This window comes from Cnephaeus nilssonii (assembly GCF_951640355.1).
Source record: "Cnephaeus nilssonii genome assembly, chromosome: 10".
Classification (NCBI taxonomy): Eukaryota; Metazoa; Chordata; class Mammalia; order Chiroptera; family Vespertilionidae; genus Cnephaeus; species Cnephaeus nilssonii.
In genome coordinates, this window is record NC_137081.1 from 71,026,058 (window position 1) to 71,051,374 (window position 25,317).

The 25,317-nt window shown below is 37.1% G+C and overlaps 1 protein-coding gene across 1 annotated transcript in view; it reads left to right on the plus strand.

Moving 5' to 3' along the window:
* Window positions 1–25,317, plus strand: part of LRP1B (LDL receptor related protein 1B) — a 1,721,287-nt gene that overhangs the window by 804,373 nt on the left and 891,597 nt on the right. Inside the window, exons 5-6 of the mRNA XM_079782447.1 lie at window positions 635–763; window positions 16,304–16,561. Coding sequence (XP_079638573.1) covers window positions 635–763; window positions 16,304–16,561 — 387 coding nt within the window. The remainder of the gene's footprint in view (window positions 1–634; window positions 764–16,303; window positions 16,562–25,317) is intronic.

Here is a 25,317-nt window from a genome sequence, read left to right on the forward strand (position 1 = left end):
CACAGACAATAGGGTAGTGAAGGCCTTGGTGGGGGTATGAGAGCAGGCTAGAAAGCGTCAAGGGGGGAAAAATAGGGGTCATATGTAATACGTTCAACAATAAAAGTTTAATTTAATAGAAATAATAAAAGATGTAATATTAAGTTTGATCATATATTTCTGTAACTATTAAAACAACAATGAATTAGCTGATTTTTAAATTTTATTGATTTTATTTATTACTATTTCAGTTAGTGTAGTTTTGAAAAGACTTATTGAAGTTGGCCCTTTTTTTTTTTTTTTATCCTCACCTGAGGATATTTTTTCATTAATTTTTAGAGATAGTGGAAGGGAGAGGGAGAAACAGAGAAAAATACCCATGTGAGAGAGACACATGGATTGGTTGCCTCCTGCAATGCCCCAGACCAGGGCTGAGAGCCTGCAACTAACATACATGCCCTTGACTTGAATCGAACCTGGGACCCTTCTGTCCTCAGGCCAACACTCTATCCACTGAGCCAAACCAGCTAGGTCGGCCCTTTCTTTTTAAAGCAATAGTCTATTTCCAAACTACAATTTTTAAAGGCTTTCTTCAAGGAAAAACAAAATTCCCAACAATAACTCTACTTAGAAATGATGCCAATTTTCCTTTCAGATCAAGATGAATGTGCCATTTATGGAGCATGCAGCCAGACCTGCGTAAACACCTATGGGTCCTATGCTTGCGGTTGTGTGGAGGGCTACATACTGCAGCCAGACAACAGATCTTGCAAAGCCAAAAATGGTAAGTTATCATCATTTTTGTCCTTCCAAATTTATTTCCTTTTTGCGGTCCGTTTTCCTTAGAAATGTAGTAGAGCAATATGGACACTGAAAAAAGAGAATTTTGCTTTATTTTAATTCGTAGATCCATACTTAGAAATCCAGAGTAGTTCTTGTAGCTGTACTGATCATTATATAATGCTTTCCATTACAGCAGGTTTCTAATTAGCAAAAGCCTGTTTAAAAGGAATGGATTGGATTGATTGCACTACCCAGCTCTCTCCTGGAGTAGCAATAGGTTCCTAATTTGTTTCAGTTTCCTCTCCAAGAGTCATACTCCATATAACAGTTCAAGTGATCTGCTAAAATGTAAACCAGAACATGTCACTCTCTTGCTTAAAAATCTCCCAATAACTTTCACTCACATTGAGAATACAATTCAAACAGTTCACAGGTCCTATAAGAGTCTAATGGACTGGTACCATTTACCTTTCCAATCTCACCTACCACTATTCTCCTTTCATCACACACCAGTCATACTGGTTTTCTGGCCCTTCTTCAACCACATTGCTTTTGTTTTGACATTTTTCCACTTGCTGTTTACCTGTCTGCAATGCTTTTCTCTATGATATTCACATTCTTAATATTCAAGTTTTGACTGAAATGTCAACATTCAGAATGTCCTTCTCTGACCATTCTGTTTAATGGTGTGTACCCTCTCCATCACTACCTTACTTTCCAATTTTATTTAATTATCCATGCCTACTTTATAACTGTTATTTTCTACTTTTATTTTCTTTATAACGCTACCATTTAAAATGAACTAATTTATATACTAGTCTTTTACATCTGATTTCCCTAGAATAATGTAAGCATTAGACTATAGAACTAGTTTGGGACATAAAGGTACTCAATATTTGTGGATGGAAGAAATGAATAATGGAGGGAAAGACTGAGGGAGGGAGTAAGGGAAGGAAAAAAGGAACTTTTCTTTCTAATTATAATTACTAAAATGAGTGTTCCACACTTATGTGAATTTCGTTGATTCAAAACTATCTTCCTTTTACCTCTTACCTGCAAATAAAGCCTATCGTTTCTACACAAGTTCAGTCTACAATAAACACTCAGTGAGTATTGTTGATTTGCTAATGAAGTGGCCTTCAGATGGGATAGTAACAATAGGATAATGTTAATTTTTTGTGGGCTGAATTAGTTTTGGAATAATATAGGAAAGTTATTATACATCATATTCCATCTGGCTTCTTCTAACTTCCCCCAAATCTGGATCTACTTAATGCGCTTTAAAATTATGGTGTTTTGATAAATTAATGAATGTCCTCCTACCTCACTTATTAGCAATGAGAAAATTAGGTGTGGGATGGGATTCTCTTTTTTAAAGCCAGATTGTTCAAACATTGGATTTGCTCAGCAAGCTGCTGCTGCTGCTGCTGCTGTCTCCCTTTACAACAAATCCTCATGTTATAATTGCAATGATTTCCCTGAAATAGTGTGTTTAATTATTTACAAAACATATTCGTATACAAAATTGCCCAGACAGAAACTCTTTTACTCTTTATTTATTTGAATTACTGATTTAGTTTATGAAGGCCTATTTGTTTTTCTGAGGCAATCCTTGAGAAAAATTAGGTCAGGTTACATGCTCTTCTTTGCCCACCACTGAGAGTCCTGATTTTAAATATTGATGGAATAAGGAAATAGAAGGCCAGTTCTTTGCTGTTTCTATTGATCCACACAATATTGTTGTGGTTACACAGGGGGAGTGTAATGTAGTAAACCTGATACAAAGAGGCACTTTCTCTCTTTCTGCACAGAGCGGGTTTCTGACAATAACAGAGTGTAATCAGAGAGGGTTGGTATATGATAATGGGATGCTGCTTCAAGGATATTGATGACTCTAGAATTGATAATAGAGTATATAAATGTCCTCACTTATGGTTGGTTGGCTTGATGACAACATTGGCCTCCAGAGTTTGAAAATACACAGTTTCGTTGGGAAACTTTCTGTGGTTTGTAGTTTTAGAACAATGAGTTGCGAATAATAAACTAAATGGGCAAAAATCTATAACATAAACTGACTAATTCTAAAGGTCACAGGGATATTTGAACCAGTGTATTTGTACAGTTCAAAAGGAAAACCATTGGTTTTGCTTTAGATTTTTCATATTGATAGCAAGTGAGCCTTAGGATATGTTTTGCTTCAGTTATGTATAAAATTATATTTCTTTCATCAGCTTTACATTTTTTATGACAATTTTATCATGCTGTAGTATTGCTGTGACTGATGGTTGCTAGGAAAAAAGTTATAAATTAAACCACCTTTATCTTAACGCTTTGCCATTCTCCTTTTCATTACCTGACTGCTTGCCTTGGCCCCTCTTTTTTTCCCCTCTATAATTCTACCCTCCTAGAAGCTGACTTTCCTCCAACTCAAGCCAGAGGTCCAGGGCTCTCAGAAAGTGGGAGTATGGGAAACTAGGGAAGGTTAGAATGAGCTGACTCAAGATAGCGGATGTATGAAAAAGATCTCTACGTTTTAGAAAGAACAATATAAAAATATCAAGCCCAAAGTATACAGTGGGCGGCTAGAAGTAGGCCCAAGAGACAGGAACTGCAAAGGCCTTACTAGATGATGGGGAAATAATCTGGGAGAAGTAGCCTTGAATGAGCAGGCAGAGAGAGGCAGAGTCAGCTGGCTGGGAAGCTACTTTATAAAGGTGATGAACTAGTTTAGTACAGAATGGTATCATAGTTGCTCCCCAACTGTTCACCCCAAAGCTTGTGGGTATGTGGTATTTTCAGTGTGATAATTGGTAGTAATTAGGTAAATTAATAAGTTAATTGATTATCCCTCCTTTGTCATATAATACCTGAATCCAGATAAAATTTATAAGTCTTAAGAGCCCTTTTAAGAACTAACTCTAATAGAGGGGAATGAGTGACTTTAGGCTCTGTAGCGATGGGGAAAGAGATTAATGTTAGGCAGGAAGCCTTTTGATTTCTGTGACTTCATGTAATGCATTTCTCTAGTAATATTGACCTGACTACTGAAATATAGACACGATCATTTCAGAGCTGGGAGGAACTTCAAAGGTAATCTAGTCCAACTATCTATTTGATAGCAAAATAAGTACTTTCTAAATGGAAAAAACGTCTACAATGTACTTCATAAAATAACTTTAATTTAAATATGCACACTTGAGTAAAAGCAGACCTTAATGCATGCACCCAGGCCCAGTAGAGGGATCCACAAGCCGTGGATTACTGATAGCTCCATGTAGGTTGGTCAAGGCAGCATGTGACATTGGCCTGCACCAGAGTCCCTCTGAAGAGACCCAGAACCAATACACCCAGTGGCCAGCTTCAGACAACAGAGTAGGATCCAATAATCTTCACAAGCAGCATATCCACAGGGGATATTGGCAGGCACCAAACCCTGCTGGGGCAGATTCCACTTTGTGTGATCAGCACCTGCAGAGTAGCCTGCATGCTGTGTTGGGGGTTGAGCCTCACTGTCCGCCAGTCTGAGGGTTGAACCCATGCACAAATAGGTCAATAGCAACCAAGACTCAGTTACAACAGGATGGCCCACACAATCAAACAAGGGACATTCTTAAGAGCACTGAGTTCTGGTAATCAGGAAGATGGTGCCACTAGGTCCCATAGGTCACCTACTACAGAAGTTTCCCCTACCAAGACTGGGAGTAGTAGAAGATCTACTTAATACATAGAAACAAACTTAAACAAGCAGCCAAAATGGGGAATCAGAGAATCAGGCAATGAAGGAACACGAGAATTCTCCAGAAAAAGAGCTAAATGAAGTAGAGGTAAGCAATTTATCAGATACAGAGTTCAGAGTAACGATTATAAGGATTCTCAACAGTATAAAAAATGAAAAAAAAAAACATCAAAAAGGACTAGTCATGCCCTTGCCAGTTTGGCTGAATGGTAGAGTGTCAGCCTGTCGACTGAAGCTTCATGGACGGGTTCCATTCTGGTCAAGGCTCAATCCTCGCCCCTGTAAGGATGCATGCAGGAGATAACCAATCGATGTGTTTCTCTCACATTTATGTTTCTCTCTCTCTTTCTTTCTCTTACCTCCCTCTCTCCCTTCTATTTTCTTTAAAAAATCAATGGAAAAAATATCCTCTGGTGAGAATGAACAAAACAAAGCAAAAGAAAACAAAAATTGAAGAAGAAATAAAGAGCTTCCCAGACAAGAAAAAACTAAAGGAATTTGTTACCACCATTTGTTGCTTTAAGAAAAGGAGGAAGAATAAGAAAAAGAAAAAAAAATACTTGAAAAAATAAAATGTAGCTATCAGCAATCACTTTAAATACAATAATGTAGCTGATTTGATAAGAAAACAAGACCCATGTATATGCTGTCTTCAAGAGACCCACCTCAGGACAAAAGATACACACAGACTAAAGAGATGGGAAAATATATTTTATGCAAATGGAAAGGAAATAAAAGCTGGGGTAGCAATACTTATATTTGACAGAATAGACTTTAAAGCCAATGCTATAGTAAGAGACAAAGAAGGACACTACATAATGATAAAGGGATCAATCCAACAAGAGGATATGACCCTTGTAAACATTTATGTACTCAACATAGGAGCACATGAATATGTAAAGCAGATCTTGACGGACATAAAGGGAAAGATTGACAGTAATATAGTTATAGTTGGGAATCTTTAACACCCATGACATCAATGGACAGATTTTCCAGACAGAAGATCAATAAAGAGATGTCAACTTTAAATGGCACAGTGGATCAAATGGATTTAATTGATATCTTCAGAGCATTCCATTCCAAAGCAGCAGAATATACATTCTTTTCAAATGCCCATGGAACATTTTCTAGGATAGAACACATGTTAGGACACAAAACAAGTATCAACAAATTTAAGAAGATTGCAATTATATCAAGCATCCTCTCTGACATAATGCTATGAAACTTGAAATCAATCTCAAGTAGAAACCTGAAATAGACACAACATGTTACTAAACAATGCTAACGAACATGTTACTAAACAATGAATGTTTAATAAGTGTTGTCGAGGGTGTAGAGAAAAGGGAACCCTTGTGCACTCTTGGTGGGAATGTAGATTTTTGCAGCCACTGTGGAAGTAGTATGGAGTTACCTCAAAAAATTGAAAATGGAACTGCCTTATTACCCAACAATTACACTTCTGGGAAATTACCCATAGAAACCTGAAACACTAATTCAAAAGTATATATGTACTCCTATGTTTATTGCAGCATTATTTACAATAGCTAAGATTTGGAAGCAGCCCAAGTGTCCATCAGTAGATGAGTGGATAAAAAAATATGTGGTACATTTACACAATGGAATGCTACTCTGCCATATAAGGGAAGAAAAATTTACCCTTTGTGACAGCATGAATGGACCTGGAGAACATTCTGCTGAGAGAAATAAGCCAGTCAAAGATAGACAAGTAACATATGATTTCATTCATATGTGGAACTTAATAAGCAAACTGAACTACCAAGCAAAACAGACACAGACTCATAGATAGACAGCAGGCAGGCAGCTCTGGTGGAAATGGGAGGGTGTGGGGGGAGTGGAGCTATTGAGCAAAAAGGAAAAGAGAGAACTCATGAACATGGACAACAGTGTGGTGATTGCAGTGGGGGGTGGGGAGGGGGGGTTGGAAGAGGGCATAGAAGGGATAAATGGTAATAGAAAAATAAATTAAATTAAAAACAATAAAATAAAATATTAGAATAATTTCAATAAAATAAAAGATTAGAAATAATTTCAACTTATCTGAATTTGCCCTTCGCACAAAGGAATCTCCCTGCTGTAATATCTTCAGTCTTGTGATTTGAAGGTGGATTATCATAGCGTTGTTTCAAATGTAAAAATTGATGGAATGATTAGCTCAACTGCCTCTGGCATAGGACATTCATTACATAACAATGGATCTCTCAGGATGAATTAGCTTATCTCTCAGGAGATAAAATCTAGACTGACAGGGAAGAAACAAACAAACAAGTAAATAAATATGCATACTTGATAAAACAATGAAGGAAGAGAAAAACTAGAATATGAATGTCATGATGAGTGTTTATTAATTTGAATGGGATACACGATAAAAGCTAGCAATATTTAAATTAAACATTAGGGTTTGTCACTTGAAGAAACATTTAAATGAACTGTCAAAGCATTTATAGGCAGCTACTAAAACTTCCTGTATATTTTTACATTGTTTTGAGATTAGATTACTGGTAACCTGTCAAATATGAAAATAAAAAGTTATTTTATTTTATTTTATTTAACTTGCTTTTAACTGATTGAGATGTGGGCACCCAGGGCTGAAAGTCGGTTCATGTAGAATCTGTAAGCACGAAAGTAATAGCCAAGGGTGTTTAATTTTTTAACTGTTTCCACTTTTAGTGCTGATAAATGCAGGCTCATTGGACTGTACTTTTCAGTGTCCCAGCCACTTGCTGAAGTCAGGCACTTACGCCAGCATACATTTCTGGGGAACTAATACGGCTCTACTGATTGTACTATGGTAGTAGTAGGATAAAAAGCACTAAATACTTATATGCTATCAATGTACAGGCACTGCATTAAATGGTGCTGAGAAAGTGTGTGTACCTGTTTGCCATGGAACAAACAGAGCAGTGAGAGAAGAGAGCCCATTAAATAATGTTGAGATTCTATTACAGCTTATAGTTTACTATTCACTGATTAGGGCGGGAGGGAGGAGTGTCAGACTATTTAGGCAATGGATTTCTTTGTTGCAATAAATACAAATAGTAATCTCTGTATAATCCACAGAAGCGTATTTCCAGCCAGTGTTGTTTTTTTTTTACCACTTGCTGTTTTCTTTACAACAATTCTAAGAAAACAGAGAAGTAATACAAAATAAAACTTTCTATGGCTCCTACATCTAACCTCTAACTCTGTTATTACCTGTTAATAAATAGTTTAAGTTTCTATTTGGAATGTTAGGAATCATCCATGGTTTTCAGCCAGGGCTGGTTTTGCTTACGGGAAGAATGGGCAGGTGCCTGTATAGTAAGGAAATAGTTTCCTGCTCAGGGTATATCAGAGTCTTAGCAGCCACTTAAGGTACTCAGAATTCACTTATTAAAATATGATTTCTTTGCCTTTTTTTTCCCTTCTAAAAAAGAACCAGCCAATGTTAAAAAAGTTAGTGCTCTTAGGAAGGGTAACAGTAAGCCTAGTGACCTTGATCGCTTATGAGACTAGTAGATCAGACCTGCTTTAGCATACCATCTGGCTAAGAAGGGCTTCCTGCAGAATGATATGTGGTTATGTCTGGACACATGAAGATTTACTGTTCCGAGCTTTTATTAGTTTTATGTGGTCCAAAGGTGTAGTTGCTGCACAATTTGTCATTTCACTGAGGCATAACTGTGCATGATACTTGATGACATGATTGTATATGAGACTCTCTGAGCTAGGCAGGAGCAGAGTAATCCAGAGTGCTGTTCTTTACTCAGTCCCATATGCAGGGTGGGAATTATACTGTGGTAAGTGGTAAGTGGCAGAGATATAGCTCAGTGCCTGGAAAGAGTACATGCTTGGTAAATATTTGTTGGGTGCTAAAGCAATTTTCTTTCTAAACATTCAGGAAGTAGAATAAGTGGGCTGGGATATTGAAAAGTCAAATTGCTGGGATAGGTACAAAGGACAATGGGGTGCTTTACTAGTTTTATCCTGCTATTCAGGGATCATGCTGCCTTCATTATAGAATTGACGTCAAAAATTGGTTTGGGGAGTTCTGCATAAGCTCCATAAATGTGTGCCCGCTTCACCAAGGCCCTCCTCGGATAAACATGCAATTCCAGTGAGCTTGCTGTGCAAGGATAGCGGAGAAAGACTATCCCTCCTGTAATCAGGCAGTATTGCCTGAGCCAATATCCTATCAAAATACCAGAGCTTTGCAACCTGCCTTTGAAATCCTGGCATGGCCAATGAACAACATATTTCTGTATTTTTGGAGTATTCCCACCCTACATCTCTGGCCCTTCACTCAGAAATCACATTTCGTGACAGGATAGGGCAAGAATTTCTGATGGAATTTTCATCACTAAAATTAAACATCACACTTCTTTTTCCTCTTCAAACACTGTTAATGAGTATGCCAGTGTTAAGATATAATATTCTGTGTGGTTTTTACTTCTTTGTTTATTTCTTAAGAATTTTTGCTAGAGGAAATCACTTTCACAGTCTACACCTTTCTTGATATCCTGAATCTTTTTTTTCCAGCAACAAAGTTGCAAGATTGATAACAGTGAACACAACCATGGTGTCTTATGTGTCATAACACCTTTGATTTACTCAGAGTCAAAGGAAATCTCAGATACAGAAAAAAAATGCACGTCTTCCATTTTCATTGCCACGTAACATTTTAACTGCAATCTAGCTGAGGACTTCTTTGTTTGGGTATAAAGAATTACATGGCCACATTTATGGGCTCTATATTGACAATCAATAAACTTTTTTTTTTTTTTTAGAAAATGCACAACAAACTTTAGAATAGCTATTGAACAATTAATTAAATCCTCAATTAGAATATGTCATAGATAATATTCTCTACAATTAACTCCCTTTCTTTATCTTCAAATTGGACAAATATAATGAAAAATAAATAGAAATGAGGCACTTTTAAATTTATAGAATATACAGGGTTTGATTTTAAGATGAGGCAAGGATATACATAATTATATAACTTTTTATTGCTTTGTTTGGGGAAAGTAGAAGTATATAGTTATTAAAATATTGAGAGGAGGCGGGGTGGAACTTAAAACCTGAGAAAAAGAATAATACTTTGTTTATTCTAATAAGAAAACAGAAAGTTTTCAGAGAGCCTTCAAGGCATCCCTGTATCAACTTCAATCAACAAGGTAATAACAGCAGTTAGAGAATTACCCTTGGCACTCTTCCCTCTAGATGTTATCTTGACCTTGACTTTGATTACTAATATTCTGCATATTCTCCCTAGTCAAGCTGCTTAGAGTCATTTTAATCCTGAGAAAAGAAAATCCATTGTATTGATTGCATTTTAAAATGCTTAAGCATTTCTCTTTAGCACTAGGACTCACAAAGTCTTCGTCTTCCCATACAAGATAATTTTTGCCAAATTATTATATGAATTCTTTCTTAATATCTTCAGAAATTTAGAACAACTTAATTGTCAAATTGCAAAGAGTATATCTAGGAAAGTAGCTAGAAATTTGATATGTAATCACCATTGAGTACTTAGAGCTAATCTGCCTTTTTAATAACATAATAGAAAATTGAAATCTAACATATAGGTTGTATATTTACATCCTTTCAGAAAACAAAGAAATAGATTACATGACCTTAATTATCTATGCCTAGATAATTAATTTTTATCTATCTACCTTTTTCTATCTTATTCTAAGGATCTGGTTTCATATTTCCCTGAGAAAGTAGAAACAAGCAAAAGATAATTTTCTCACTACAAACTTAATTAAATCTACCAATTTCTTTGAATCTAGAACAAATCATTCCACCTTCCTCTGATTTGAATCAAAGAACAATTTGACTTTGCTCCTGAGGCCAATCCTTCAAATGTGCATCAATTTCATCTTCTTTCTCCTGCTCAAGAAGTAGACGTATACAATTGCCTTCTTTATTTCTTGCTCATCAGTATTTTCTCTTCTCCTGTATCAGTCCTATCAGCATAAAAGCATGTTGTAAAGATGATATGAAGCAACTTTCTTTAAATCTATATTGTTCTCCACTACCACTCCATTTCTCTTTTCCCTTTAAATAAAAACTCACAAAATGTGTTATCTTTCTCCATTTCCTCCCCATCTCTCTTGAATGCACTTCAGTGGATCTTACATTCTTATCACCCACCTAACACCTTTATTATCAAGGTTACCAATGACCTCCAATTGCCAAATTACTCAGTTATCAGTTTAAGCAGCACCTTACCCTTGTCTCCTCCTGAATACATTACCTTTCAAAGCAATATATTCTTGGCATTTCCTCTTACCTTACACGACATGTTTTATCAGTTTATTTTGTTGCATTATTCTCACAGTGCCAGTATTTATTGGCACAATTCAGTGTTCAGTCCTTTGAACATTTCTTACTTGATTGATTTCATAAGTGCACTTATCCTGTATCATGCCTTTAAAAACACATGATCTTCCAAGATTTTATAGAACATCTGAGACTGGGACTCCCAGGTTATTATCACCAGTCGTAGCATCTCTATTGAACTCAAGGCTCACTTGACTATTCAGAGCCAACTCAATATCTACATCTGGAATTAATAGAAATATCAAACTCGGTGTTTTCCAATCCCTTGATTTTCTCCCCTTGTAACAATGCTTTTTCAAAGTTTTCCATCTTGGTAAATGTCACCCCCAGTTACCCAATTGTTCAAGCCAAAATATTAGAGTCACCCTTGAATCCATTCTTTCTCATAAACCCATCATTTCAAACTTTTAAATATATTCTGAGTTGAACTATTCTCCCCAGGGAGCAGCCCACATTCCCATTACTTTACTTTTCTTTATAGAATTCATCACTGCCAAATCATATTAAATAGCATTCATTTACTTGTTTATTTTGTGTTCCCCCCACTAAAATATAAGCTCTGTGAACATGGGAGTTTTATTAGTTTTGTTAACACTTAATATCTCTAGCATCTACAGCAGTGCCTGGCAGAAGCTAGCCATGCTCAATAAATATTTGTTAAATGCATATGCAAATACTGAGGCAGTATTTTTTTTTTTTCTTTTTAGGAAACAAAATAAATGTGCTTCTTAAGACCTCATGCTTTTAAATAGGAACTACTTTATGAACAGGAGTTATTTAAAGGCAGTTTTTAATGAGCCAATATCTATTACATTTAACTCAGTCATTACAAACTTACAACTTGGAAGGACATATCTAAATTAGGAAAAATGTGTTTATATAGCTAAAGTAGTTCCATCTTGCTATAATTAGGAAAGTGACTAAGAAATTAAAAAATAATGTGAATTGATCATCTCTAGACTATCTGCTAATTCTAATCATTCAATAGCCTAAAATTTAAATGAATTATTCTCCAAATTTTGAGATTCACTAATAAAGTCCTTCAATAATTATCAATTAAACATATTTCATTGTCCTGATTAAAAATCACTATGTGTTACTTATTTCATTTTGCGTATTGAAATACACAATGATTTTCACACTGTGGACAAAAAGGGGCCACATGCTAACCTGATTATCTCAGGAAAGGCCTGCATGGTGGCCTTGCAAACTCAAAATGTGAGCTGTTGATTAATATGGCATATGTGATAGGAAGTAATCACTTTCTGATCATATGGATCACAAATACGTGTCTCTATAACTGGGAGGAAAACACTGGTTTTTATACTGCTAACATATGAGGGGTGTTGAAGCAGATGAGGACAATTGTCCTTTTCCAGTATGAATCAATTGATAGCCCAGGAGAGGCGTATTCAAGCCAAGTCTTGGTTCCCTAAGTTAGAATACTGACTGTGTGCTTTCTTTGACATTAAGCATTAATGTCAATTAATCATTGGCTCTGTTGATCCTTAATTCATTCACATCCTTAGCCTTTGATGATTTTTATGGGTTCTTATGTTTCAATGGCCCCCCTCATCCCATGCTAAGCCTTAAATTTATTTGTCTATGGAGTAAAACCAACCCTAGCCAGTTTATCTCAGTGGATAGAGTGTTGGCCTTCAATTCCAATCAAGGTTACATGCCCCAGTTGCAGGCTCCATTCCCAGTCGGGGGTGTGCAGGAGGCAGCCCATCAATGATTCTCTCTCATCGTTGACATTTCTATCTCTCCCTCTCCCTTCCTCTCTAAAATCAATAAAAATATATTTAAAATATGTATATAAAGAGTAAAACCATAGTTAGTAATTAGCAGAGACACAGGAATATTATTTCAGTAAAGGACATCACAACTAATATTGTAAGTATACTTCCTCCAGTATGTCATTTGAATTTTAAAGTTACCATTGTTAAATCAAAACATGAAGCATCTAGCTTTTCTTTTGATTGATATTTTGATTGATTTTCTGTTTACCTGCAGGTTTTAAAATCATAGGTTGATATATTTTGCATTAAAACAATCAACTGATTCACTAAAGAAAAGCAGCTACAAAAATCAAATAGATTGATCAATTAAGCATTGGCTGTGTTGATCCTTAATTCATTTTTATCTCAGTTTCTCAGGGAATTTCAGTGTTCCTTCGTGTTCCAGTCCCTCTCCAAATAATGTTCACGACATACTTAAATTTACTGACTAGTAGACAATTAAGACATGATGGTATACATCTGGACTTCTCAGAAAGCTTGGTAGCAAAGATTTCTTTAAATAACGGTTCATTTTTTAAGGAGAGGCAACTTCACTAAAGGTCATTTCAATTGTCAATGAAGGAAATAAGCTCTGACATTAATGTCAGTGTATCTTTGCTAAACTGATAACACAGCCATCTTAGCCTGAGAAATCTATGATCTAACAAGTTTCAAAAGTGCCACTGTCAACTGGGGAGGACAGGGGGCAAACAAACAAGCAGAGCCAGGAGTGTTGAATAAAGACTCACTCTGGACTTGCAAATTTAGGAACTGGAAAGGGCAACTATTACGTGGTTCAAAATGACGTGAAGAGATTAGGAAAGAAGCCAACTGGCTAACCAAGCTCAGATGGAGTCCCTTGACAAGGTTATGCTAAGCAGTCATAATTCACAATTTTACCATTGCCTCTGAGAGAACCTTTATTGGCTATGATCTTAACATTATTGAGACTTCTTTTTTGTGGTTTATGCTAGGCTGTCCAGAACAAGTCTGTTTTCTCCGCGAGAAGGAGACTGTTGGGCTAACCCGTTTTATAATCTCATTGAGCTTTTTGCTGTTATTTTTCTTTACTTTTTTGCTTTTATAAAGTCAAAACCTTTCATTATCTTTCTGAAGGCAGAGGAAAATTCTATGGCTTGATTGAGAGAATTGTTTAGGGGGATAAAAATTCAAATACTCATGTTTTGGCTTTTTTTTTTTTTTATCTTTACAATTCTCAGGGTGAGTTTCTTGAAAGATCAAATGATATTTATGAAATTTTCTGAATATCCCACCTTTCTCTGGTTTCCATTCATAGGTTAAGAAACCAAATTATTTTGTAACCTTTCACAGAATGTTTCTAAATAATTTTACTGGGCAAGAGTTTCACGTGTCTTTTTCATTTATTCAGAAAATTTGTATTGAATGACCACTGGGTTCCAAGCTTTATAAAAATCCTAGAGCTACATCAGAAAAAATAGAAAAACAATGAATCAGAAAAAATAAATAAGATATCTATATTTGATTTTAAGTGAAAAATAATGCAAGAAATGGAGAGTATAGTGGCTTGCAATTTGTATAAGCTAGGGATACCCTCACCAGAAATGTGACATTCAGATAATGCCTAAAAGGAGGTGAGCAAATTGGCCATATATCGGGGATGATAGTTCCAGGAAGAATAAAGAACCTCTGATTGAGAAGCTTACCTGGCTTGATCAAAAAGGGGCAAGTAAGAAGTGCTCCATGTCTGAAATGAGATGCAGGAGGATGAGAGTAGTTAGGAGATGAAGAAATGAGGTCAAATCAGGTAAGGCTTTTAACACCAGGACACAGTTTTTTGACTTTTACTTTGATTGTAATGAGAGCCCTCTTGGAAAGGGCAGAAGATTGACTCGGTCTGCCTTAACATTTTAAAGGTGTGATAACTCCGACTGTCATATTGAGATAGGCTAAAGAAGAGGAGGGGATAGATGGAAGTGACAAAACTAGTTAGAAGGCGATTGAAATGATGTAGTTAAGAGATGATTGCTGCTTGGGGCAGGATGGTATTAGTAGTCACTGTGAAATGGTGGGATTCCTAATAAGTTTGACATCAGAGTCAAAGAGATTTTAATGATACATTGGATAGAGGATAGGAAAAAAGAAGAGTTGAAGATGTTCAATTTTTTTTTTTTTTTTTTTGCATTTCCTAAGTAGCAAAAAAAGCTACCTTTATAATATAACTAGAGGCCTGACGCACGAAATTTGTGCAAGGGGCTCAGCCCTGGCAGCCTCGGCCAGCCCTCGCAGCCCCTCACAGCCTCAGCCGGCCCTCGCAGACCCAGCTTCGTCCGGAAGGTCGCCAGAAGGACATCCAGAAGGTTGTTTGGCTATTCGATCTAATTAGCATATTAGCTCTTCATTAGATAGGATTGTACCGCTAAACAATTTTAATGGTTTTTCTTTTGTCTTTTTTTTTTTAATTCTCACCCGAGGATATGTTTATTGACTTTTTAATTTTATTTTTTAAGAGAGAGGAAAAAGGAGAGAGAGTGAGAGAGAAACATCAATTGGATGCCTCTTGTACTTGGCTAAACCAAGACCTAAACCACAACCTAGGTATGTGTTCTGACTGGGAATGGAACCCATTACCTCTGGATGTACAGGTTGACATTCCAACCAACTGGCCAGGGCTAGCCAAACACTTTCAACACTAATTCTATATGAGACTAGAATATCAGTGTACAAAATTGGTGCACTCGGAGGATGGGGGTGCCTCAATCCAGCCTGTGCTCTCTTGCAGTCCGGGAGCCCTCTGGGGATGTGCAACGGCCATGGAGGCAGGAGAGGCTCCCGCCACCGCCCCTGTGCTTGCCAGCCGTGAGCCCAGCTTCTGGCTGAGTGGCACTCCCCCTGTGGGAGCGCATTGACCACCAGGGGGCAGCTCCTGTGTTGAGCGTCTACCCCCTGGTGGTCAGTGTGCATCATAGTGACCAGTCGTTCTGCCGTTAGTTCAATTTGCATATTAGCCTTTATTTATATAGGATTTTACTATTACCTTCAAATATTAAAGGTATTGAAATTCTGGTCAATTATCAATACTAACACAAGCAAAAATGCATTGTTTAATAAGTAGTATTGAACTTGTTGCTATTCCATTTAGAACCTTATTTTCCTGACCATAGGGAAGAAATATGGAAGGAGGTAGCTCAGTAATCATAATCTAGTCACTAAGGGAATGTGTGATTGACTCCTGGGGCCAGTCAAGGAACCAATGAGGCTGAAGTCACTCTTTGTATGAGCCTGTGAGCTTTGCATGTTCTGATCCTGAGCATGTATTTCTGACCTCTTACATCCACCTCAGGAAAGCATGCTCTTGCTCATAAGGGAAGCCAGATCCATCATCATTGCTATAAAAATAACTCACAGCACTCCCTTTATTTACCAGCAATGAAAATAAATAGCAAGTTCTTATATTTAGACAACACATTTCAACTAAGGAAATAAAGAGTACAAATGCTCAGTAGACCATTTTCCTTAGAGAAAAGAACTGAAATATATACCTAGTGAAACATACATGAGGGTTATTAATACATGTTTTTGTAAGTATTTTTTATTTTAAAGATGCATTAAAATACAGAATAATTCAATAAATAATGCAAAATTGTAAAAAGGGACTTTTTGTCACTGAACTCACTTTTCATGTTCTCTTTTATCCCAGAACCTACAGACAGGCCACCCATGCTGTTAATTGCAAATTCTGAAACCATTGAGGTCTTCTATCTTAATGGAAGTAAAATGGCAACCCTGACCTCAGTCAATGGAAAGGAAATTCATACTCTAGATTTTATTTATAATGAAGATATGATTTGTTGGATTGAATCAAGAGAGTCTTCAAATCAGCTCAAATGTATTCAGATAACAAGAACAGGAAGATTAACAGATGAATGGACAGTCAATATTCTTCAATCCTTCCACAGTAAGTCTTTCAATTCATATTACATGCCATCCTTTAATGATTTTTTTTAAAGACCAGTAGAAAGGATTCTTAGATTTTGTAGCATAACTTATGGCTATGGGGAGCTATATATGCAAGTATGAATGCACTTAAATATATGTACTACATGTTTTGCATATACTCACACGTACATGTATAGTTTCACTGTTTCAATAAATAGTGCATTGCATCGGTAGTTTTAATTCTTTTTTAATGCTTATTACAGTATCACCTCAATGAGAACTGTGATTTTTTTCACTGAATGGTAGTTCACGATGTGATAGTGAAGGTGGGATTTTGTTGAAAGCGAGAAACAGAAATTATTATTACAAGCTTATCAACTATAGAGTTTGTTAAAATACCTTGAAAACTATTAGTTTTGTGCTAAGTGGTAACTACTACTTGTATTTGTTGACACTTTTCCCCAGCAAATCACTTTTTATACACTCTTCTTACAAAAGACTCATTTATGATTTATAATTCACTTTGATTTCTCATGCCAGAAATTCACAAACTATCAACTGTTATTTTCTTCCTGAATATTACCATAAATTGAAATCACATTGTTGCATACACACATCCATTTATGTTGTGATTTACAGAAATAACTTATTCTTACAGATATTGCTAACATAAAAATAGGAAGAGGAAGGAAGAAAAATGTACAATTAAGTTAAGAAGAAAGATAAGTTCTATAACGGAATAAATTTAGTTTTCAGATATGTAATGTTTTATTTGGTTTTAATAATCATATTTTATTAACGTTTTTGTCATACAATTAAAGGAATTGGTTATCGATCCTTATTAAACGTAAGAAAATAGTATGATGCAATGTTAAATAATCATGATTAGATTAAATGAACCAGTGTCAAATATAAAAAATGATTGTATATATTTACATAGAAAGAAAGAAATGTCTAACAGACAGAATCAAGCACTCTGAAGATCCTCTTTTTTTTTAATAAATATTTTTATTGATTTTTTACAGAGAGGAAGGGAGAGGGATAGAGAGTTAGAAACATCATTGAGAGAGGAACATCGATCAGCTGCCTCCTGCACAACCCCTACTGGGGATGTGCCTGCAACCAAGGTACATGCCCTTGACCGGAATCGAACCTGGGACCTTTCAGTCCGCAAGCTGACGCTCTATCCACTGAGCCAAACCGGTTTCGACTGAAGATCCTCTTAAATAAAACAATCAATGAAGCCATTTATTCTGACAGTGGAGCAAAGTGTCTAGTGAAGGCAGTTAACACTGGCTAGTTCAAGGATTCTATAGAGAAATGATAATTCATAATAAATAGTAAATAACAAGTGGAAGTAGCACAGATTACTGCCATATGATTTGAGTATTACAGACATTGGCATAGATAGCAGTTGGAAATTGAACAAAGGCCTCCAATCCTTGCCATGTTAGCAATTACCTCAAGTAATCCAAATGTATTTGTCCCTAGGAAATGGAATACTGGTAGTCAGATAGCTACAATAATCACTAACTTGCCAGGTAAAATTATTATCTGAACTTACTTAAGTAACTTTTCCTCTCTATATAATATGTTCTAATAATTGTAGAAATACTTCTTTAAGTTGTATTTTTAAAACAGCACATTTGAAATAAATCTGGGTATGATCAAGCAATTGCACGTTGAAATGTTTACAGAAAATAATTTGTAACTTAGATTTTACTGGCATTTGATTTATAAAACAATGCTTGGCAAACCTAGAAAAAATAAAGAGATATTTTTAGGCAATTTATTGAAATGTTGAAGAGAACATTCATTTTGATCTATAAAAAAATAAAGTCAATGGCAATATTTTAGTTAGAATAAATAATTTTTGATGAAGTCATATTTGATCTGTGCAATTTCAGTCACTTAAGGAAAAATTGATTAATGTGTGGAAGAAATTCAATGACGAGACTGGAGGGAGGTGTGAGCAGGGCTGGGCTCCTCTATCATTGCTTGTAACTTATGCATTTCATCAACATGTCACAGAGGAGTTGTCACTGGATGATGGGCACTGCATTCATCATGACAGTTTGTGAGTGGATAATGAAATAAGAATATTCCTTGCATGCATAATTACATGAAAACCTCTATTACACCATAGAAGCAAAAATTATGACTTGATGGGACTATGTCTGAGTACCTGTCACTACCCATGTTTGAGTTTATCTCTTTAGTTTACCCTACTCCATTATTTTTAGATGCTTTTCTCTGAATTTACCTACAGAAAATATCATTTTTTCAAAAACAATATAAAAAAAATATTTTTCAAAGGATACCTATAAGGAGAAACTCAATCATTATAGATCAGACTGACTTGCACTTCAAACTTGCATAAAAATAAATTGATAAACAATTTATTGTGATATTACATTTTTTATTGCTTAGCTCATCTCATGCATACCCAACACATCTCTGTGGATTAAGCCAGAGAGATATGCTAGTCCTGTTTTATGATAGATAAAACAACTACAAAACTCAGTTGTATTAGGCAATACTGAGTATCTAAAAAGAAGGCAGAGATAGGACATCCACATCCAATGTTCTTTTTTCTACATTGGAATGGCAAATATTGGCCCTTCAAAGAACTTCCCAAATCCCCCACAAGTAATCCTACCTAATAAAATAGTAATATGCAAATTGATCGCACCTTCGCTATGCCAAGCCACGCCCACCAGCCAAAACCATGCCCACCAGCCAGTCAGGGCGAGTATGCAAATTACCCAACAAAGATGGTAGTTAATTTGCATACGCTGAGGGAGGGAGAAGTGAAGACTGAAGACAACTTAGAAGGAAGAGGGAGGAAAAGCTCAAAGCAAGGTGGCTGCCAGAGGGAAAGCCCAGGCGGGGCGGCGCGGTGGCCGCAATGGCGGCTGCAGCGGCAGTGCACGTGGCCACAGCGGCCGCTTGCAGGATTCTTCCTGCAAATGGCTACTAGTAATATATATATAACTTAATGAATGACTATATGCAATAGGAAGACATTGTTTTTCCCTTTAGGCTGAAGGGAAAATTGGGACTCTTGGAAACTACATAGCAGCATACAACAAATATTGATATAGGTTTCAGCTAGGTCAGACTTCATGACTTTTATTAAGCACCACTCTGCCCTATTGGGCCTCAACTATTGATTTTCATTTTAGCAAGCCAAATCGATTAGATGCACTAGCATTAGCAACAGCAGCTCACAAAACAGTCGCTAAATGGAAAAAAAAGGTATAAGGCTCGTGGAAAGGGAGTGAATGAGATGAGTTGTGGAAGCCTATGTCACTTGAAAAGGTTTACCAAATGATTCTGATATGGCCCTCCAGAGAGGCCTACCTTTAACATTGAGAAATACTCCTAAGAAATATTGTGGAAAATTGAAGACAAGTGATAATGATATACTTAATAAATTATATTAATTAACTGAGGAACATTGGGGGAAATGCTAGAGATTATATTTCTCATTGGATTTTATTCTTTTTAAAGATACCCGTATTTATTAACTAGCATTTTAGCCTGATAGTTGCAGATTTTGAAGAAAAATTTTGAAAGTGAATGTTTTATAAGCAAAACTGTTTCTCCAATAAACTATTCAAAGAAAGCACATTTGCAATAACTAATTACTTCCCAAATGTTTCCTGGAGAGTACTGTTGTAGGGACACAAATACACACATTCAACAAAAATGATGGGGTTCCCAAAAGTAGTGATATCCAGCTATTTCCTCAGGACAAAGTGCACAGATATTATTGAGACAGATAACAATATTTTCTGGGCTATCCCTTATTAAGAAAGATGATTCAGAACCAGATTGTTCTCCCCCAGGTAAACAGTAGACACTTTCATTCTCTATATGTTACTCTCCAATATTTTGCAAAATTTGATATCATTTTTTGGGTTCTAATATGGAGTTGACCAGCTTGTCTTGATCATTTCATGGGCTCAGTTCCAGTCCAGCAGACTATGCCTGGACACAAATAAAAGGATTGTTTATTCTTTATAGACTTTGCTTCTCAATTAGCCCATTCCCTCGCTTTGGGCCTGTTTCAGCCTTAGCTAATTTTCTATATGAATCTCTGCTTCGATCCATTAAACTCATGTTTTGATTGGGTAACTTTTGGATTTTGACACTTTAGCTTTGTCTTTTATCAGTCTTACTTCTTTCTCTTGTGTTAGCAACTCTCTAATAACCACATAACATTTTACCGAATATTATCTAGTACATTAATAATTCTGAATGTATACCTCATTGTTATCACAAAAATTATATGAACTGTGTACAATTTATAACTGTCAGTTTGTAAATGAGAAAATGAGCTTAAAACTTAAATTTTTTAAGTTAAGAATAAATCTTTACCTCTTGGTCTCAGTAAGTACTAATCAATGACCTTTGTTGATTATAAAATACTAGTGGCCCATTGCACGAAGAGATTCGTGCAATAGGCCTTCCTTCCCTTGGCTTCTAGCACCGGTTTTCCTCTGGCACCTGGGACCCAGGCCTTCGCTCCGGCCAGAGCCTGCTGACTTTGTCTTCGCTGCAGACTCAGGCTGGAGTCTGCCATCTTCATCCTCCCTGCAGACTCCGGAGTCTGCAGTCTTCCTCTTCGCTGTGGCTGGAGTGCCACTCCTGTAGATCCCTTTGCCCCCTGCCCTCCCTCTCAGAGCAGGCATCCTGCACCCCTGGACACTCTGTGCCTAGAGCAGCTGGGTGGCTGCCATCTTTGGCCTTCTTTGCATACTCACTCTGATTGGTTGTGGGTGTAGCAGAGGTATGGTCAATTTACATGTTTGTCTATTATTAGGTAAGACTAGAGGCCCGGTGCACGAAATTCGTGCACGGAGGGGGGTTGTCCCTCAGCCCAGCCTGTACCCTCTCCAATATGGGACCCCTTGAGGGGTGTCTGACTGCCCGTTTAGGCCCGATCCCACCAGGATCGGGCCTAAACGGGCAGTCGGACATCCCTCTCACAATCCAGGACTGCTGGCTCCCAACTGCTTGCCTGCCTGCCTTCCTGATTGCCCCTAACCGCTTATGCCTGCCAGCCTGATCACCCCCTAACCACTCTGCTGACAGCCTGTTTGCCCCCAACTTCCCTCCTCTGCCGGCCTGGTCACCCCTAACTGCCCTCTCCTGCAGGGTTGATCACCTCCAACTGCCCTCTCTTGCAGGCTTGGTCCCTCTCAACTGCCCTCCCTTGTAGGCTGGGTGCCTCCCAACTGCCCTCTCCTGCTGGCCATCTTGTGGTGGCCATCTTGTGTACACATGAGGGCAGGATCTTTGACCACATGGGGGCAGCTATATTGTGTGTTGCAGTGATGATCAATCTGCATATTACTCTTTTATTAGATAGGATAGAGGCCTTATACAGGGGTGGGGGGAGGCTGGTTTGCCCTGAAGGGTGTCCCTGATCAAGGTGGGGTTCCCTTGGGGTGTGGGGCGGCCTGAGCGAGGGGCCTGTGGTGGTTTGCAGGCTGGCCACAATCCCTGGCAATGCAAGTGGAGGCCCTGGTATCTGGAATTTATTCTCCTTCTACAATTGAAACTTTGTAGCCTGGAGCAGAGCCAAGCCTGGGGCTCCCTCCGAGGCCGGCAGCCATTTGTGTTGGGGTTATAATTGAAACTTTGTTGCCTTAAGCGGGTGGGCTGGGCCAGGGTGTGCAGAAAGCTTTGCTTCCCCTGTTGCCGGCGGAAACCCTGGCCTGCTCTCTCAAGCTCCATTCTGCCGCCATTTGTTTGAATTTGTTTACCTTCTATAATTGAAACTTTGTAGCTTGAGTGGAGGCTTAGGCCTGGCAAGGGCAGGCGGAAAGCTTGGCTTCCTCTGTTACCTAGGAAACCTTTCTCTCTGTGGCTGTAGCCATCTTGGTTTGGGTTAATTTGCATACTCGTTCTGATTGGATGGTGGGTGTGGTTTGTGGGTGTGTTGGAGATATGGTCAATTTGCATATTTGTCTATTATTAGATAGGATTCCCTACTTACCTCAGTTCAGCCTAGGAATTTCACAGTCTTCACTTTTTCACAAGCGTCATCTATCAAGGTATAGCTGGACAAGAATAATCAGGCTATTTCCCTATTGAAAATTCAGAGCTAATATTGTGACACAATAATCCACCTATAACTGTACAAATACTAATTCCAAATTAGTCAACTCATAGTGAGTCTGTACTTTAGAAGATGATTATGCAACTTTATAGCAACACCTTATGTTTATTCAGTCTTATAATGTTGTAGAGATCATCATAGAAACTTGGCCTAATTTATTTACAAGGTATACTAGTATATTAAATATTGAATTGTTATGAATTTTCCTCTATAATTATCTTTCTCTACCTCGTTAATGAAAAGTCACTCACATTGTTTTAATTTGCCTTCTTTGATTACTACTGAAATTATACACTCTAGTGTTCCAATGTGGGTTTATATGTCCACTTCAATCTCTACACCTCTGCTAGAGTGATCATAATTCATCATTATTAAAATCAAAATGTAAGACATTCTTGGAAAAGATTTTGTGGTCAAATTAGTGTAGGAAATTTTACATGCTATATAACGTAGCAGCTTCCCATTTACCTCAGGATAAAACAAAATTTTATCATCTGGCTTTTCTGCAGGCAGCTGACCCACCTTGCCTGTTCCCACTCAAATCCCATGGTCCACATAAAAAGCAGTACTTACACTTATAAGGCACTTATTTTTCTGTTTTCCATGTATGTTTGTATAATCTGCTTCTTCAGCTAGAAAATAGGTTCTCATTTCCTATAACCAATCTTCTCTTGCTCATTTTATAAGATATCGTGTCCTTTCCAAAAGTTTTACTGTTGAGTTGAGTAGCCCTTTCTACGTGACCCAGGACATGATAGGGCAAATGGATTATACACAGTATTTTAATCTTCTGTTGACCTGTTAGTTTTCCCTCCGAAAGGGTGGCTCCTTTAAGCTTAAGATGTAAGTAAAGGATGAGAAGTTAAGAATTAGAGGGAACAAGGGTAGAGCCAATTTCTGGAGAGCCCATGCCAAATCACTACCAGAGATATTTAGAAAACCAGTCTGAATGATGGCTAGTAAGATCTGATCTGTGTCTAGATAACAGCCTCACATGTTAGTCTTCGTGTTTCTCGGTTACTGGGTCTGTTCAGCGACTACTGGCTTTGACTTGGGCTCAGTCTCTGACTTCCCTAGGGTGTGTGCCTGTAGATTTATTTTGAAATTTAACATCAATGACCATAGGAAGAACTTGACCCAAACCTTTTTTAGTTTTCTCAGTTATAATTAAACAGTATTGGAGCCAAAGCTTTTATAATAAAAGTCAATTAAGTTTAGTAGAGAGATCAAACAGAACAACACAGTGGACTTTTTAACCCTTCTCCTTCCATTGGTCTGCGTAGACTTTTTATTAGGAAGGAAGTTCTACTATCTTGTATTTAGGTCCTTGGATGCATAAAATGGTGGATGTGCTTCTGATCCCAATCCCATACACTTAGCTATTATTGAGGCTCCAGATGCATTTTGGGATATGAAGAGCAGGGTCAGGGTATTCTTTGTGTCTCTCAGCCTCTGAGTAGTCCTGACAGAAGTCTTACCTTGAACCCAGAATTTATGCTTTTTATTCTTCATTGGAGATGAAGTTCATTCAACAATTGGTCAGTTCTGGTTTTAGCATCCATTATAAAAAGTTCAGGAATTGTTTTGCTCCTAGCTGAGAACTGAAAAGGCAATATGACCATTCTTCTCTTGTAAATCAATGAGACTAGATTTCTCCCTTCCATAAAAAAGGTGTGCTTTTTTTAATCCTCACCTGAGGATATGTTTTTATAAATTTTAGAGAGAGAGAAAAGATAGAGAGAAACATCAATGTGAGAGAGAAACATCTATCAGCTTCCTCCCATATGCATCCAGACCCAGGATAGAACCTGAAACCTAGGTATGTGCCCTGACCAACAATGTAACCTGAAACCTTTTTGGTGTATGGGATGACACTCCAACCTACTGAGTGAACCTAGCCAGGCAAATGGTGTTTTTCCCCCTTTCTTTCTTTGTTTTAGCTGTTTAGAATTCAGACTTTTTGACCAGTATATCTTGTGAAGATACAAATACTGCACAACATTTTGATTGCAATAACTGCTTTTTTAGTATTTCCTAGGGAATATCTGTGAAGAATCCAAAGTACATACTCCAGGAGGACATAACTATTCCCAGAGATGCATTTTTAAATAAATGCTGTTTTATAAGGAAATACATGTTTTATTAAACCTTTTATATCTCTTAAAAGCTTCTCTTCTTCTATTTAGCATATTTATATGAAAACATAAAAATGACTTTTTTGAGACATGACTGCTGTGTGTGTGTGTGTGTGTGTGTGTGTGTGTGTGTGTGTGTGTGTGTGTGTGTGTGTTTAATGCAATAATGTATTCCTGCTGCACTCTTGAATTTTAGCAAAGTTACCAGGCCATTCATTGAGAGCTCAAAGCAAACAAACAACCTAACAAAAAGAGTTAAATTTAGCAAAGCTGTTTATCTGAGGACACATTTTTAGAGAACTAGCAGAAATCCCTTCTTGATTTCAAATGCTTAATGTTGTAGGCATTGGTATTAAATTATTCTTTAATTTTTACATTAACATTAGATGGATTTGTACTTTGAAGTAAGTAAGCTGTTCTGATTTACAACAAGAACACAACCATAAAAGGCCATTTTGAATGCCTAGTTAAAAAGAAAAAGAAAAAAAAAACACAAAAAAACAAAAAAAA